The sequence below is a fragment of the Cervus canadensis genome, chromosome X, assembly GCF_019320065.1.
Source record: "Cervus canadensis isolate Bull #8, Minnesota chromosome X, ASM1932006v1, whole genome shotgun sequence".
Taxonomy (NCBI): domain Eukaryota; kingdom Metazoa; phylum Chordata; class Mammalia; order Artiodactyla; family Cervidae; genus Cervus; species Cervus canadensis.
This window is the reverse complement of record NC_057419.1, coordinates 96,841,548-96,859,373: the sequence shown is the minus strand read 5'-3', so window position 1 is coordinate 96,859,373 and position 17,826 is coordinate 96,841,548. Positions and strand designations below refer to the sequence as shown.

General features: G+C 37.8%; 1 protein-coding gene across 1 annotated transcript in view; it reads left to right on the top strand.

Annotated features, from left to right (window-relative positions):
* The window catches only part of IL1RAPL2 (interleukin 1 receptor accessory protein like 2), a 1,253,914-nt gene that overhangs the window by 87,313 nt on the left and 1,148,775 nt on the right, over positions 1 to 17,826 (top strand). Inside the window, exon 2 of the mRNA XM_043459580.1 lies at positions 7,668 to 7,768. Coding sequence (XP_043315515.1) covers positions 7,687 to 7,768 — 82 coding nt within the window. The 5' untranslated portion in view covers positions 7,668 to 7,686. The remainder of the gene's footprint in view (positions 1 to 7,667; positions 7,769 to 17,826) is intronic.

The window sequence follows — 17,826 nt, the reverse complement described above, 5'->3', positions numbered from 1 at the left end:
CAAAATGCTCAATAAGTTATTATCATAAAATGTAATAGTTATTCATCAAAGTTTGTTGAATTAATAAATGCTTCTGCAGAAATAGGATTGGCAAGTATACAGAGTAAAAAACTCAATACATTATTTTTCTAATCCACTGACTTGAATTGACAAGACAGGGTGTATATGGCACAATTTTGTGGTTAACATATTCAATTCCAGTGATGACTTTGCTAGTCGAAGTCAAGAATATGCATTTTATTTCACAGATAATAGGAAGGGGTCAATTAAACAAGAAAATAGAGGTATTTTTTGTCAGCTATTTTCTACGCTTAATATCTCTGAATAACAGATATGAAATATAGTTCTTTGGGTGAATATTGTAACTACTGGGTAAAGTAATGTTTTTTAAAGTCTTTTTCAAATAATCTTTAATTTTGTCATTATTGATGAAATATTAGAATCCATAATATGATATTCTATGTTGGCAAATTATAGCCCTTACAAACTGTCAACTTTTAGATAGAAATAATAAAGATACAACCATGAATAAGAGGGGTTAAGGGTAGGGAGAACATGGAAGACTCGTAATAGCTAACCAACAAGGTTGAGTTGGTGAGTGAGTGAATACAGTAGGAGGAACTAAATCAGAGATGAACCAATATCCAATGTTCTTATAAAAGTCACTGGGGGTGTGATATAAGTTCTAAATAAAATTGAGACAGGATAAGAGACCTGGAATGTGTCTGTGGTTCAGGAAAAAATTTGAATAATGAGCCTTCTTTTGAAAGCACAGAGTGTACATAATCTTTTGAGCTGAAAATTGGACAGTTGTTATAAAACAAAGAATTGTGTGGAGCTTATAATGGCATTTTCACAGTCTTGGTATAGGCTCTCTCCCAAAAGCAGACCCAAAGACAAAAATTAATTTATTAGAGTTTCTCTGGCAGCACAGTGGTAAAGAATGTGCCTGCCAATGCAGGAGATGCTGATTTGATCCCTGGGTTGGGACAATCCCCTAGAGTAGGAAATGGCAACCCACTCCAGTATTCTTGCCTAGGAAATCCAATGGGCAGTGGAACCTGGCAGGGTACAGTCCATGGGGTTGCAAAGAATCGAAAGTGACTGAGCAGACAGTTTATTTGGGAGGTGATCTCAGCAAGTACTGAAAGGGAATGGCAAGGTCAGAGTAGAAAGGAGGAAAATCAGAGTGTTAATGAGTAGTTTGCCACTTAAACCTACTGGAACATTCCAAGAGGTGAGAAAGCTGGGCTATTTATTCACCAACTCCTATCATTGAATGGGAATCACTCATGGTGCATTAACAACTTGGAACTTCCAGATAGCCTCCTATGCTCTTCAAGCTACTTTTGCAGATAGAGAAGCACCTCTGGCAAAGACACATAGGAATACTTCTATGCAGATGACTTTTGGGAGGGTCAAGAGGATATAAGTATGGTACCAAGAGAGTCTGCTACAGCAGAAGATGGGCCCATCTCAGATTTGAATAATTGCTTATTAGATAATGGACTCTGGCTCAGTGGTAAATAATCCACCTGCCAATGCAGGAGTTCTGGGTTCAGTCCCTGGCTTGGGAAGATGCCCTGGAGGAGGAAATGGCAACCCACTCCAGTATTCTTGCCTGGGAAATCCCATGGACAGAGGAACCTGTCAGATTTTGGTCCACAGGGTCTCAAAAGAGTCAGATATGACTTAGTAACTAAAACAACAACAACAAAATATTAGATAAGATACATTCTATTTCAAATAAATGGGTTACTTGGGGGGGGCACTGAAAGCTACAATTTATTTGTATTATTGAACCCTTGATATGATGTATTCTACATTGATATTCTCCTTTAATTTATTAAAATATTTACTGATAACCTATCATGTATCAAGCTCTATGATAGATGCTGAGAATATAACAGTTAATGACTAAGTGACTGCCCTCATAGCTTACATTCTAGTGGTCAAGGAGTGGGTAAACACAACTAAGCTAATAAATGTAACTGATTTACTAAGTTTCAACTCATTGAAATATAAACATGAAATGGTACAATTTTTTCCTAATAATTGCTACTTCAAGTGCTGTACTGTACTTCCTTTTGCCTGTAGGAGTCAGGGAAAGTAGTAAACATTTCAGTCTGATGCTATCATTCATCACATGTTTTCTGAGTTTCATTCTGGTTTTAAAGTCTTTCTCTTAGTCAAAGATCCTGTCTGATTCAAATATTGTGTCATCCTTTTTTTTTTTTTTCCAAACAGGTGAGACATGTGGCTCTCACGGCTAGGAATTTGGTGTGTGCGTGGTAGGTTTTCATGCATTTACCCCTTTCCACCTCTTTTCTCTGTACTTTTTCCTTTGGTGTTTCATTGGAGAGATGTGACTGGAGAAAAGAGAGGGAAAAAATGCTTTGATTGCCTGTGCCTTTCTCCTTGGCTGGTCATAAACAGCTCTTCTAGCTGTCTATGTGTGTGGCATAAATAGGTAGTAGTTACTACAGGCTAATGAGATTCTCCTCCAAGCGTCTCCTCTGGACGTTGGAAATCCCTGGCAAGATTTGATTTCCCTCAGAGTTGCAACTGGTGGCATCATACTTTCCTCTCAATTGTACTCATTTTGCCCCATGTTCCAAAGCCTATGACAAGAATCATCTATGTACCCAATCCAACTGGGAAAGACTGAGGGCAGGAGAAGGGTGTGACAGAGAATGAGATGGTTGGATGGCATCATCAAATCAATGGGCATGAGTTTGAAAAAAACCAGGAGATAGTGAAGGACAGGGACAGAAACTTGGTGTGTGTTCAAGATGAGTAGGGATTAGTTTTGGCCCCTTGGTCATCTGGAAATCACCAACACACCGTCTTGCCCCAGGGCTCTTTATTCCTCCTTCAGCTGTACAAGGGAAGTCCAGCATGTCAACTGGACATTCTTTGTTATCAAAGAAAGTCTTATCAAGCAAAGTCTCTCTTTGTTATCAAAAGACCTCCTCTTCCTTCTGAGGACTCTGTTTATTGATGGAGTTGGGAGGCAGTATGATAAGGAACTCAGTTCAGTGCAGTTCAGTCTCTAAGTAGTGACCGACTCTTTGCGACCCCAGGAATCGCAGCACGCCAGGCCTCCCTGCCCATCACAAACTCCCGGAGTTTACTCAAACTCATGCTCATCAAGTCGGTGATGCCATCCAGCCATCTCATCCTCTGTCTTCCCCTTCTCCTTCTGCCTCTAATCCCTCCCAGCACCAGGGTCTTTTCCAATGAGTCAACTCTTCACATGAGGTGGCCAAAGTATTGGAGTTTCAGCTTCAGCATCAGTCCTACCAATGAATACCCAGGACTTATCTCCTTCAGGATAGACTGGTTGGATCTCCTTGCAGTCCAAGGGACTCTCAAGAGTCTTCTCCAACACCACAGTTCAAAAACATCAATTTTTCGGTGCTCAGCTTTCTTCACAGTCCAACTCTCACATCCATACACGACCACTGGAAAAACCATAGCCTTGACCAGATGGACCTTTGTTGGCAAAGTAATGTCTCTGCTTTTTAATATGCTATCTAGGTTGATCATAACTTTCCTTCCAAGGAGTAAGTGCCTTTTAATTTCATGGCTGCAGTCACCATCTGCAGTGATTTTGGAGCCCAAAAAAACAAAGTCTGACACTGTTTCCACTGTCTCCCCATCTATTTCCCATGAGGTGATGGGACCAGAGGCCATGATCTTAGTTTGCTGAATGTTAAGCTTTAAGCTAACTTTTTCACTCTCCTCGTTCACTTTCATCAAGAGACTTTTTAGTTCCTCTTCACTTTCTGCCATAAGGGTGGTGTCATCTGCATATCTGAGGTTATTGATATTTCTCCCGGCAATCTTGATTCCAGCTTGTGCTTCATCCAGCCCAGCATTTCTCATGATGTACTCTCCATGTAAGTTAAATAAGCAGGGTGACAATATACAGCCTTGACTTACTCCTTTTCCTATTTGGAACCAGTCTGTTGTTCTATGTCCAGTTCTAACTGTTGCTTCCTGACCTGCATACAGGTTTCTCAAGAGGCAGGTCAGGTCGTCTGGTATTCCCATCACCTTCAGAATATTCCACATTTTATTGTGATCCACACAGTTGAAGGCTTTGGTGTAGTTAGTAAAGCAGAAATAGATGTTTTTCTGGAACTCTCTTGCTTTTTCGATGATCCAGAGTATGTTGGCAATTTGATCTTTGGTTACTCTGCCTTTTCTAAAACCAACTTGAACACCTGGAAGTTCTCAGTTCATGTATTGCTGAAGCCTGGCTTGGAGAATTTTGAGCATTGCCTTACTAGCATGTGAGATGAGTACAATTGTGCGGTAGTTTGAGCATTCTTTGGGATTCCCTTTCTTAGGGATTGGAATGAAAACTGACTGTGGGCAGGAATCCCTTAGAAGAAATGGAGTAGCCATCATAGTCAACGAAAGAGTCTGAAATGCAGTCCTTGGATGCAGTCTCAAAAATGACAGAATGATCTCTGTTCATTTCCAAGGCAAACCGTTCAATATCATGGTAATCCAAGCCTATGCTCCAACCAGTAATGCTGAAGAAGCTGAAGTTGAATGGTTCTATGAAGACCTAAAGACCTTTTAGGACTAACACCCCAAAAAGATGTCCTTTTCATTATAGGGGACTGGAATGCAAAAGTAGGAAGTCAAGAAACACCTGGAGTAACAGGCAAATTTGGCCTTGGAGTACAGAATGAAGCAGGGCAAAGGCTAATAGAGTTTTGCCAAGAGAACGCACTGGTCATAGCAAACACCCTCTTCCAACAACACAAGAGAAGACTCTACACATGGACATCACCAGATGGTCAACACCGAAATCAGATTGATTATATTCTTTGCAGCCAAAGATGGAGAAGCTCCATACAGTCAGCAAAATCAAGACGGGGAGCTGACTGTGGCTCAGATCATGAACTCCTTATTGCCAAATTCAGACTCAAACTGAAGAAAGTAGGGAAAACCACTAGACCATTCAGGTATGACCTAAATCAATTCCCTTATGACTATACAGTGGAAATGAGAAATAGATATAAGGGACTAGATCTGATAGACAGAGAGCCTGATGATTTATGGACGGAAGTTCGTGACATTGTACAGGAGACAGGGATCAAGACCATCCCCATGGAAAATAAATGCAAAAGGCAAAATGGTTTTTGGAGGAGGCCTTACAAATAGCTGTGAAATGAAGAGAAGCAAAAAGCAAAGGAGAAAAGGAAAGATATTCCCATTTGAATGCAGAGTTCCAAAGAATAGCCAGGAGAGATAAGAAAGCCTTCCTCAGTGATCAATGGAAAGAAATAGAGGAAAGCAACGGAATGTGAAAGACTAGAGATCTCTTCAAGAAAATTAGAGATATCAAGGGAACATTTCAGGCAAAGATGGGTTCGATAAAGGACAGAAATGGTATGGACCTAACAGAAGCAGAAGATATTAAGAAGAGGTGGCAAGAATACACAGAAGAACTGTACAGAAAAGATCTTCACAACCCAGATAATCACAATGATAAGGAACTAGCTGCCCTGAATAGCTGAACTGATGGCCTCAGGCAACAAACTGGAATTTCCCTGAATTTAAGGTATCAGATGGATCTTTTTAGGTTAATTCTGGGAAAATGAGATACTACCCAGCTCTTGATATCATCCTTTTACTCTTCCATTCTGGAACAGATTCCGCACTTTTAGGTACAAACCAATTATTGAGAAAAAAATCTTTATATGGAATTCTGGCTCTTTAAATATTATCCAGTGCCTTTCTTATCTTTCCACTAAAATTTGCTTACATTCATTATTTCAGGGATCACTTTGTTTTCACATTTATGGTTCCCTTTGCTGTTTTTCTATCTTGGATTTTTTTTCTTTTTTTTTTTATTGGTTATCTATTTTATATTTTTATTTATTAAAAATATGATTGCTTTACAACGTTGTGTTATTTACTACAGTACAGCAAAGCAAATCTGCTATACATGTACATATATCCCCTCTTTTTTGGATTTCCTAGCCATTTAGGTCAATGTGTGACTGTTTTAAAGTGGAGGGAAGGAAGCAGAGAGATAATTTTCTTCTCTCATAAAGCTAATGTTAAAATGTTGCTGGTGGTAATGATTATGAATCCTTCATTTTTGTTTAATATCTGTGGTTTCTGCAGTGCTTTCATGGATATAACTTTCAATCTCACAGTACCATTGCTTCATAAGGGTTCCCTATAGAATAATATATAAAATTACGTATTTTTATCTGTAAAATGTTCATAAACTAGAATAGTGTAACTATGTATAGACATGTGTTACCTCAAGTATCTAATTAGATTATTACTTCATCATGTGAGCAATGATTATTCATGCCAACCTTTTATTTATTTATTTATTTTTTTGATAGTGGAGTGCAGTTTATTACACCGGTGGGCCCAAGGCAGAGTCTCCTCTTAGCCAAGGACCTATCTTGGATTTATAATGAGCCCAGTGCACCTCTTTGATGCTTATATTCTGATTTTTAAAGGATTCTAGATGAATCCTCATACAGGAACTGATTTACTGAAGTCTTAACCCAATGGGATAAATACTTCAAAACATTTTTTTCCCCAAATGCCTACTGATCATGCTTCAGTCAATCCTATTCCCCTTTGTGGGGTCTTTAACAATATCTCAGTTCAATTCCATACTTTTCTCAGTTATTTTTCATTTTGAAACAGTTTTATTCCAATTATTTAAGATTCACGGCTGTTGATTCTATTTTATTATTATTTTTAAAATTATTTATTAATTTTTGGCTGTCTTCATTGCTGCATGGATGTTTCTCTAGTTGCGGTGCAGCAAAATTCCTCTTGGTTGTGGTGCAAGAGTTTCTCATTGTGTGTGGGTTTCAGGTAATTGCAGCATGCAGGCTCAGTAGTTGTGGCTCCTGGGCTCTAGAGCACATGGGCCTAGTTGCTCTGAGGCATATGGGATCTTCCTGGAACAGAATGGAACCCTTTTCTCTAGCACTGGCAGGCTGATTCCCTACCACTGAGCCACCAGAGAAGCCCTGGTGCTGTAGATTTTAAAGCATCAGTGTCAAAGTTGAGTAAAAACTATTCCTATCATGTAGCTAAACACAATACTTGTAAGTGCTAATCAGTCTTATGAATAAAACAAGCAAGGAGGTTGGCTTGTGAATGACAGAGTGAGACTTTAAGATTGGGTAGTCAGGAAAGGCCTGTTTGTGGGACTGAGACCTATAGGATGTTAAAGAATGTAAGTGAAGAGTGGGGAGGGGTATCTCAGCAGGAAGGACCTCACAATGCAAAGGTCACGAGGTGGAAATGACTAAGGCTTATTCCAGTGACAGATATAATGTCCATTGTGGCTGGAGCATAGACAATGAAGAGCAATAAAATCAAAGAGGTGGCAGGACCCTTCCTGCAGGCCCATGAAATTCTAATGGAAGGAGTTCAGATTTTACTCTAAATCCAGTGGGAAATCATTGAAAAGTTCTAAAGCGGGAAACTTCGACATGATGCAATTGTGAACTTTTGTATTTTCTTCCATTTGCATAAATATAAAGCCAGAAATCACCAAAATGTCATTGTTTCTGTGATGTGCCTCTAAGACATGTGAAATTATAGCTGTTGCTTTGTTGAGGCCAAGATCTGTGATTCAAACTTCATATCCTTTTTTGAATTTTCAGCTGCCAAGGAAAGTGAACGATGAAGCCACCATTTCTTTTGGCCCTTGTAGTCAGTTCTGTAGTCAGCACAAATTTGAAGATGGTGTCAAAGAGAAATTCTGGTAAGTGGTTGACAACTTCTCATGATTTGGTCAAAAGTATATGCTTTTTGTGAGCATCTAGAGAGCATCTGTGTCTTTAACTATGAATATCTTTAAACAGAATCACTTGTAATCCAGCTATGTTGGAAAGTAGCCAAAGTAAAAATGAGATTTTAGCCTACCACTGAGAAAATGTTGGGAAACCAGTGGAATTTTGTTCAACTTCAATGGCAGTTATACTCTCAGTGGACAATAATTGGTTCAGGGCCTTTTTAGGTTTGGTTACATTTGCTAGTGAATATACACCTAGGAGTGAACATTTGCAAATGAGAAGACAGGAAACCTTTCAAAATATATATTCTTTGCCTCCTAATTGCGTCTGCCACACTACAGTTTAAGTGAAAGCTTTTGACAAATATCAGTGAGCTTTAGTTCCTCACATCTTCACACTTGCACCAAATCCCTAACAGGCAGAGGTTTAAAGCTTCTAAGTTTGGACATACTAGCTAATTGCCTGAAGAGGAATTTCTTGGGAAGAAATATCTTTCCTAGAATATGGTGGTCTGGCAGGCAGCCATGATTGTACTGAGAGATTAGCTGTAGCCAGTAGATATCCCAATCAAATTTTAATCATTGTTTAATAACACTTGGATATATGTCTTTCAGCTTTGATTATACATTTTAGCTATCATTACAAACCATGCATGAGATTTTAAGAATTGATTTTCTGTCTGTAATCATTCCAGTAAGACAGTGAGGACTGTATTATTATGTGGAAACAAAAGACTATGATGGGGTTTTCTGCTGGCTTCTAATTAAGTTATATCCTAGAATTAAATGTATAGTCTTTACTTTCTCATTAAGTATAAAACCCAGGCAATAAGTACATGCCTGTTTTTCAAAGCAATAAATACAGGAGCTTGGAATTTGGTTAATACTTATTTTCTAAGGTGAGAATACTTAATTCAAATTGCTAAAGAATAGTATTGTTCTTCAGTTGATAGTGTATTAAGTCTTCACAAAAGTGGTTCACAGGTAATACAATAGAGTGACGCTACTGAAGTCCAAAGGATTCTGAAATGGTAAAGATAGAAGAATATATTGGCTTTTCCTTTCCTATTAAATACTTATATTTGTCTTTAGCATGTATTTCTATATTGGGACTCTCTTTCAGCTGTATTTGTATGTAACATTTTACCTATAGTATCTTCAACTTGGCATATTTTATGTAATTGTCTTTCCTTGCCTTACTTTGAAGTCACATTTTCACTTTCAATATTGGCTCAGATTGATTATTGCTGAAATAAAATACTTGGAGATATTCCTTACTAGCAATATAGCCTTTTGGACTGGATCCCATTTTCCTCACTTGGTTATGTCATAATGTCTGTAGCAGAGTCTGAAAGCAAATAATAATAATAATAATTGAGAGTTTAAAAAGCCATCTATATTATGATAGCTTAATTCAAGTAAAATTCTATATGAAAAACAAAAATAAGTGGCTACCTGTGTATGCTGTCTTGTTTTCTCTATTTGCTTGTTGCTTATGGGGAAGGATGCTGTTATAATATACATATATATATATGTATACACACACACACACACGTAAATGTAGTTATCACTGATGTGCTGCTGCTGCTAAGTCGCTTCAGTCGTGTCTGACTCTGTGCAACCCCATAGATGGCAGCCCACCAGGCTCCCCCATTCCTGGGATTCTCCAGGCAAGAACACTGGAGTGGGTTGCCATTTCCTTCTCCAAAGCATGAAAGTGAAAAGTGAAGTCGCTCAGTCATGTCCGACTCTTAGCGACCCCATGGACTGCAGCCTACCAGGCTCTTCCGCCCATGGGATTTTCCAGGCAAGAGTACTGGAGTGGGTTGCCATTGCCTTCTCCAATCACTGATGTGCAGATGTCCTTAAAGATCAACTTTTTAATGCTTTGCCCCCTTATTCTTTACTCATCAGCTGTGAGACTGGCTTTGGGTTCTTGGAGTTATCTTCTTAGTATGGACAAGTGGTGTCATATCTTCAGTGAGCTTTATTGAAGAAATGTCCCAAAAGATAGTCCCCTTAGAGTGAATGTGTTTGACTGATTTCAGTCTCCCCTTGCCCATCTGTTTACCTTCAACTATCTCCTAGGATATATAGCAATTATAATATTGGTATAAAAATTTTTGTACAGATCTGGGCAGTGGACATGGCTTGAATACAGTTGGTCTTTTTTCCTATGGTTTCTTGCTTCTATTTACAGGAAGAAAGGGAAGACTAATAGGTTGATGTTGGGTTGTGCATGTCTGTGGTTTTTTTTTTTTTTATTTCAAAATTTGGAAACAAGAAATAAGCATGAAATGGGTAAAAGACATCCTAAGTTGATGAAAGGGGCTTCCCAGGTGGCTCGTTGGTAAAGTGGTAAAGAACTGCCAATACAGGAGACGTGAGAGACACAGGTTTAATCCTCGGGGCGGGAAAATTCTCCGGAGAAGCAAGTGGCAACCCACTCCAGTATTCTTGCCTGGGAAATCCCATAGACAAAGGAATCTGACAGGCTACAGTCCATGGGGTTGCAAAAAAGTCGGACATGACTTAGTGGCTAAAAAATAGCAATAATAAAGTTGATGAAAATGGAGGTCCTTTGGAACAGTTCTTTTCATTCTTTCCCTATATTTAGCCACTTTCATCATAACCCCTGTCCTAGCCCCAATACTGCTGTTAATATTGTTTTATGTAGGAAATAGAATTATTTGCATTTTCATTATGGTGGTCCTATTTGAGTTGGCCTTATCATTTGATGAATATTAAAGGTTGCTCTGGCATATCTGTAGTACAAAATTTTGTTTCACAGAGTTTATGAGGTCCTTTGGCCTTTGTCAGTTAAAGAAATCTGGATAAAGCTTGCATAGTTGTTAGTAGAATAACCAGCAGATCTTTTATTTTATCCCCTTATTTCTTTCCTTAAAGTCAAAGAATGAAAATGATTGTGCCCTTTACTCATTAACATTTATAACTGTTTAGTGCCAGATGTGGCATCTGTGCAGTTCATTATAAACAGGGATCCCTTTCACTAAGATCCTATAAATACTTATGCCAAGTACCTCCATATGCATAAAATAGACTACCAAGGAGTGGAAGTTTCTTTTTCTGTACTTGTCAATCAGGGAAAATAATTAAAGATTCAATTAAAAAAAATCTGGGCACATTGAAACAAACCTCCTGTTTTTTGGTATTATGCAATTTTTAGAAGCCCCAGCAAAGGTTATGCTTTTAGGTAATGCCCATTCACACTAGCTAAACCCAGTCATCAACCCTTGCTTGGGAAACAGTAAATATGACTCTAAGATTGCATCTAGAGCTTGGTTACATTAGAACATACTAAATGCACACTGTCTAATTTCAGGGATTATGAAGTGTGGGCTTGTCATCTTCCTCACAGAATACTCATGAGGTCCTTCAGCACTGGCCTTCTCTAAATTTAGCACTAAATAGATAAGGTCATTTAGAAAGTCTACTCTAATGAAGAAATAGGTTTACTTAAAGTTGTCTTATGGCAGGGAATTGGCTATTATCATGACAAAGGCTAATGGCAGAAATATCTAGTAGAGGACTTTTAATTGCGTGAAATTAATTTTTAATAGGATGCATGGGGAAATAACTCTTTCTCAAGAAGAGATCACTCGGGGGCTTCTATTTAACTATTTTGCCTAACCTGAAATATTATGTTCCTTTGGTATACATGTACTTTATTTGGTTGGGGGGGGGGCTGGTCAGGCATGAACTTGTCCACTTTGCTTTTATCTTGTTTTTGCTGCTACTGCTGCTTAAGCAATGTTGGAATTCAGCTCTTCTAGCTTGGATTGCCTCATTAGAAGGAAAAGAAATAGGGTTACTAATTTGATGAGATGGTTTGTTTAATTATGAACCCAAATTTGGTCATCTTGCAGTCAGTACATCTGGAGGATGACCATAATAAAGCTATTTTTCAGTGATCTAGTGTTTGAAGGAAACTGAAGAGCTACCAAGATATCTTAAACAGCTACAGAAATGTAGTCCCTTGTGGTAATGTGGATGTGAAGGCCTCCTGGCACAAGGTGGGTAATTTTAGATACATTTTGGATTGACTTGATGGGGGTTCCTTTTTTGTCATGTCAAATGTTTTTTATTTTTATTTTTTTATAGAATATTGAAATTTGTAGGTACTACATTGTACAGATACTGAATTCTGTTATGTTCCTCTAAAGGATATTGGTGGATTTAACTCAGATGACCATTATATCTACTACTGTGGGCAAGAATCCCTTAGAAGAAATGGAGTAGTCATTATAGTCAACAAAAGAGTCCAAAATGCAGTACTTGGATGCAGTCTGAAAAATGACAGGTTGATCCTTGTTCATTTCCAAGGCAAAAAATTCAATATCATGGTAACCCAAATCTATGCCCCGACCAGTAATGCTGAAGAAGCTGAAATTGAACGATTCTATGAAGATCTACAAGACATTTTAGAACTAACACCCAAAAAAGGTGTCCTTTTCATTATAGGGGACTGGAATGCAAAAGTAGGAAGTCAAGAAACACCTGGAGTAATAGGAAAATTTGGCCTTGGAGTACAGAATGAAGCAGGGCAAAAGCTAATAGAGTTCTGCCAAGAGAATTCAGTGGTCATAGCAAACACCTTCTTCCAACAATACAAGAGAAAACTCTACACATGGACATCACCAGATGGTCAACACTGAGATCAGATTGATTATATTCTTTGCAGTCAAAGATGGAGAAGCTCTATACAGTCAGCAAAAACAAGACCAGGAGCTGACTGTGGCTCAGATCATGAACTCCTTATTGCCAAATTCAGACATAAATCGAAGAAAGTAGGGAAAACCACTAGACCATTCGGGTATGACCTAAACCAAATCCCTTATGATTATCCAGTGGAAGTGAGAATAGATTTAAGGGACTAGAACTTACAGACAGAGTGCCTGATGAACTATGGACAGAGGTTCATGAAATTGTACAGGAAACAGGGATCAAGACCATCCCCAAGAAAAAGAAATGCCAAAAAGCAAAATGGTTGTCTGAGGAGGCCTTACAAATAGCTGTGAAAAGAAGAGAAGTGAAAAGCAAAGGAGAAAAGGAACAATATACTCATTTGAATTCAGAGTTTCAAAGAATAGAAAGGAGAGATAAGAAAGCCTTCCTCAGTGATCAATGCAAAGAAATCGAGGAAAACAACAGAATGGGAAAGACTAGAGATCTCTTCAAGAAAATTAGAGATTCCAAGGGAACATTTCATGCAAAGATGGGCACAATAAAGGACTGAAATAGTATGGACCTAACAGAAGGAGAAGATATTAAGAAGAGGTGGCAAGAATACACAGAAGAACTATATAGAAAAGATCTTCATGACTCAGATAATCACAGTGGTGTGATAACTCACTTAGAGCCAGGCATCCTAGAATGTAAGGTCAAGTGGGCCTTAGGAAGCATCACTACGAACAAAGCTAGTGGAGGTGATGGAACTCCAGTTGAGCTATTTCAAATCCTAAAAGATGATGCTGTGAAAATGCTGCACTCAATATGCCAGCAAATTTGGAAAACTCAGCAGTGGCCACAGGACTGGAAAAGGTCAGTTTTCATTCTAATCCCAAAGAAAGGCAATGTCAAACAATGTTCAAACTACTGCACAATTGCACTCATCTCACACACTAGCAAAGTAATGCTCAAAATTCTCCAAGCCAGGGTTCAAAAGTATGTGAACTGTGAACTTCCTGATGTTCAAGCTGGTTTTAGAAAAGGCAGAGGAACCAGAGATCAAATTGCCAACATCTGTTGGATCATCGAAAAAGCAAGAGAGTTCCAGAAAAACATCTACTTCTGCTTTATTGACTATGCCAAAGCCTTTGACTGTGTGGATCACAATAAACTGGAAAATTCTGAAAGAGATGGGAATACCAGACCACCTAACCTCCTCTTGAGAAATCTGTATGCAGGTCAGGAAGCAACAGTTAGAACTGGACATGAAACAACAGACTGGTTCCAAATAGGAAAAGGAGTACATCAAGGGTGTATATTTTCACTGTGCTTATTTAACCTCTATGCAGAGTACATCATGAGAAACACTTGGCTGGATGAAGCACAAGCTGGAATCAAGATTGCCTGGAGAAATATCAAAAACCACAGATATGCAGATGACACCACCCTTATAGCAGAAAGCAAAGAAGAACTAAGGAGCCTCTTGATGAAAGTGAACGAGGAGTGTGAAAAAGTTGACTTAAAACTCAACCTTCGGAAAATTAAGAACATGGCATCCAGTCCCATCAGTTCACGGCAAATGGATGGAGAAACAGTGGAAACAGTGGCAGACTTTATTTTGGGGGGCTCCAAAATCACTGCAGATGGTGACTTCAGTAATCAAGTAAAAGGACGCTTACTCCTTGGAGGGAAAGTTATGACCAACCTAGACAGCATATTAAAAAGCAGAGACGTAACTTTGCCAACAAAGGTCTGTCTAGTCAAAACTATGCTTTTTCCAGTACTCATGTGTGGTTGTGAGAGTTGGACTGTAAAGAAAGCTGAAAAAAAAAAAATAAAGAAAGCTGAGGGTTGAAGAATTGATGCTTTTGAACTGTGGTGTTGGAGAAGACTCTTGAGCGTTCCTTAGACTGCAAGGAGATCCAATCAGTCCATCTTAAAGGAAATCAGTCTTGAGTGTTCATTGGAAGGACTGATGTTGAAGCTGAAACTCCAATACTTTGGCCACCTGATGGGAAGAACTGACTCATTTGAAAAGACCCTGAAGCTGGGAAAGATTGAAGGCAGGTCGAGAAGGGAATGACAGAGGATGAGATGATTGGATGGAATCACCAACTCAATGGCCATGGGTTTGAGTAAATTCTGCGAGTTGGTGATGGACAGGGAGGCCTGGCATGCTGCATTCCATGGGGTCACAAAGAGTTGGAAACAACTGAGTGACTGTACTGAATTGAATTGAAAGGGTATTTGTGTTTGTTCTAGCAGCAGTTCAATTATTAATCTTGAATTTTTGCTGCTTAGTTGTATGCTTTATTAGAATAGATGAATAGAAAACCCAAAACATGTCCTGAACATCTATAACTTGGTGGGACTCAAATCTGTAATCTTTTTTTTTTCCCCTGTCAGTCTTATCATGACTTAACTCAAGCCCTGTTGTGGAGGGTGTGGTATAGACCCTATTCTATGGCATAGTTCTTTCTCCTAAAGCAGGATCTTTCTGGAATCTTAGTTGAATGCTCAGATATCAATATAGTATTCCCCAGCAGTGTTTGTCCTCTAATATCACTGTTTTATTATTAACCTTCTAGTAGTCACACTGTGATGAAAAGACTAGCAGTCATACCCTGTGCATGTTCAGCTCAATGTTCAGCCAAGGGCTCAAAGAGAACCCCCATACAGATTCCATAAGCTTCCCTCAGTGAACTTTCTCCTTTTATGGAAGGTACCAACTGTTTTACTTTCCCTGATCTCTACAGCTTCAGCAGAACTTCTGAGCTGTTAGGACTTCAACTCACTGTGCTATCATTGGGGACTTGTCTCCAGGTGGAGAGCTGGTTTGATTGTGGACCTTACCACATCAGTTTCTTTTCTTTGAGATCATAATCTTGCATGGTCTGAAAGCGGTTGTTTCACATATTTTGTCTACTTTTTTCATCACTTTCGCTGGATAGAGCTAGTCTAGTTCCAGTTTATATTATCATGGCCTGAAGTGGAAATTTCCCTGTTACTTTTTGATACCCCATCATTCTTTTAGCACTTCCTTGCTTTTTGTCATAAAGATATGCCAGGGTTACCTTCATATTTTCTCTGCCCTAGCTCTGGAATGAGCCATTTTCCTGATTTCTTCCAGTGAAAATGGTATTTGGAAATATTTTTGTGATTTAATTCTGATACTTCTGATTCAAATATAATATGATAGGGTTCTTCTGCACCTTTATCCATTCCATATTTTTATCTCCTTTCCCACAGTGGGATTCCTCATTCTTATCAACATTGATGTACTTACTTATTTTAACTTTAGTTCATTCAAAATGATTTCAAAACTACTACACCAAAAGTACTACCAACAATAAACCTATAGTAAATTAAGTATATTTTACAAACATTTTAATCCTTAGAATTCATCGTGCTAAGTCTGTATAGTCAGTGTTATGTTAAAAAAATACTTGAATTAATTTTCTCTGGGATTATGTTAGTCAATATGTAAATAAGTTAATTTGTGTCTCTACCCAATTAGCCTTTTTATCTTTGATTAAATTTTTTAATACATAGAACATTTACATGACTGAAAATTCAGTTATAAAAAAGGAATAAAGTGAAAGAAATCTCATTTCTGTACCTGTTTCTTGTACTTGGTCACACTCACAACTATATGTAGTTAATTGCTTTAGTTTCTGGTATTTTCTTCCTTTATCTCATAAATCAATTTTTTTAAAATTTCTCCTTACTTCATACTTAAAATGTATCAGCTTAACTATTTACTTGTTTTTTTTTTTTAACTTACTATATCTTGGAAATCAAGTATTGGAATTGTTTTGATAGTTTTCTTATTATAATAGTATATTATGCTTAATAAAAGTTCAAAGAATACCAAAATTAAAAGAATGCTCTTATAATTTTATTCCCAGAGGTAACTAATCATTTCATATAGTTTCTTCCAGATAGTTTATTTGGGTATATATGTATATAGTCTAAATCATCTATTAATATTTTTCTTTTTTTTAAATATTTTTCAAACTTAGACTCATTTTCCAACTTGATTTGTCATGTATTTTTGATATTTATACCTAGAATCTCTAATTTTTGGCAATGCATATTTAACTCAAATTTAAAAACTGTGCTGTTTTCCATTTTGTGGATTTATTATAAATTTAAACCTATGCTCTATTTATGGAGGTTAAGTTTTTATCCCTAGGTTTTTGCTATTCCAAAACAACGGTGGAAGGATGATCCTAGAACATAGATCTTAGTGCACTAGAAGAGCAAATGTTTTTGTAGGAGAGATCGTCAGTAGTGGAAATATTGGATAAACTTTTTTTATTTAAATTTTTGAAAGATGCTGAAAATTGCCCATCAATGTCACTGTACCAAATTTATATTTCCACCAACAGTATATCAAAGTTCTTTTCTCATTACACATTTATTAACTGTGTGCGGTCAGTTAAAATTTTTTTGCTAATCTAAATTCAAATGAAAAACATGGTTTTTTAAAATCATATTGATTGTTTTTTGTTTGTTTACTGAAATCACCATTGTTGGCTATGATGAATATGTTTCTTGGGTTCAAAGACTATTATAAGTATATGTGTATGTGTGTGTGTTTATGAGAGAGAGAGAGAGACAGTAAAAGCAGCAGCAGAACAGTTCATATGGAAAAATCTCTGGTCATTCCATTAAGTTAGGCAACAATAGATGGCAGAGGAAGATGGGAATATGTGAGTTAAGACCTAAGATCATTGTTTTGGTTGGTGTACAGCATCAGCAACATCTAATGTGATTGAAATATAAAAGTCCTTTATGAAACTGGTCCTCTTTAAATGAAAATGTGTGGATAATTAAGCTAATTAAAATACTTAATGAATTAAAAGCTGGAAAGCAATTCCATGTGGGGATCTTGTCCAGCTTTGAGCATAATCCAAATATAGAAGTTACCAAGCTTGGTATCATGTTGAATTTATTACTGTCCATAAGGGGGAAGAATGAAAAAAAAGTAAGAATAAATTGAGCATTCTGTTAATTTTGATGTTGGGATTTAGCCCATCCACAAGAACAGCCAAAAACTGCAGTGAATGGGCTCCTTTCAACTCTTGTTTTGTAATGAAAGGATATTGTATTTGCCAGAGTGGAGAGAAGCTTTGAGTGACTATAATTTCTGCTAGGGTAGTTTCTATCATGCATGAATGCTCAATTGCTTCAGTTGTGTCTGACTCTTTATGACCCTATGAACTGAAGCCCACCAGGCTCCTCTGTCCATGGGATTCTTCAGGCAAGAATACTGAAGTGGGTTGCCATTTTCTCCTCCAGGGTATCTTCCCAACCCAGGGGTTGAACCCACAAGT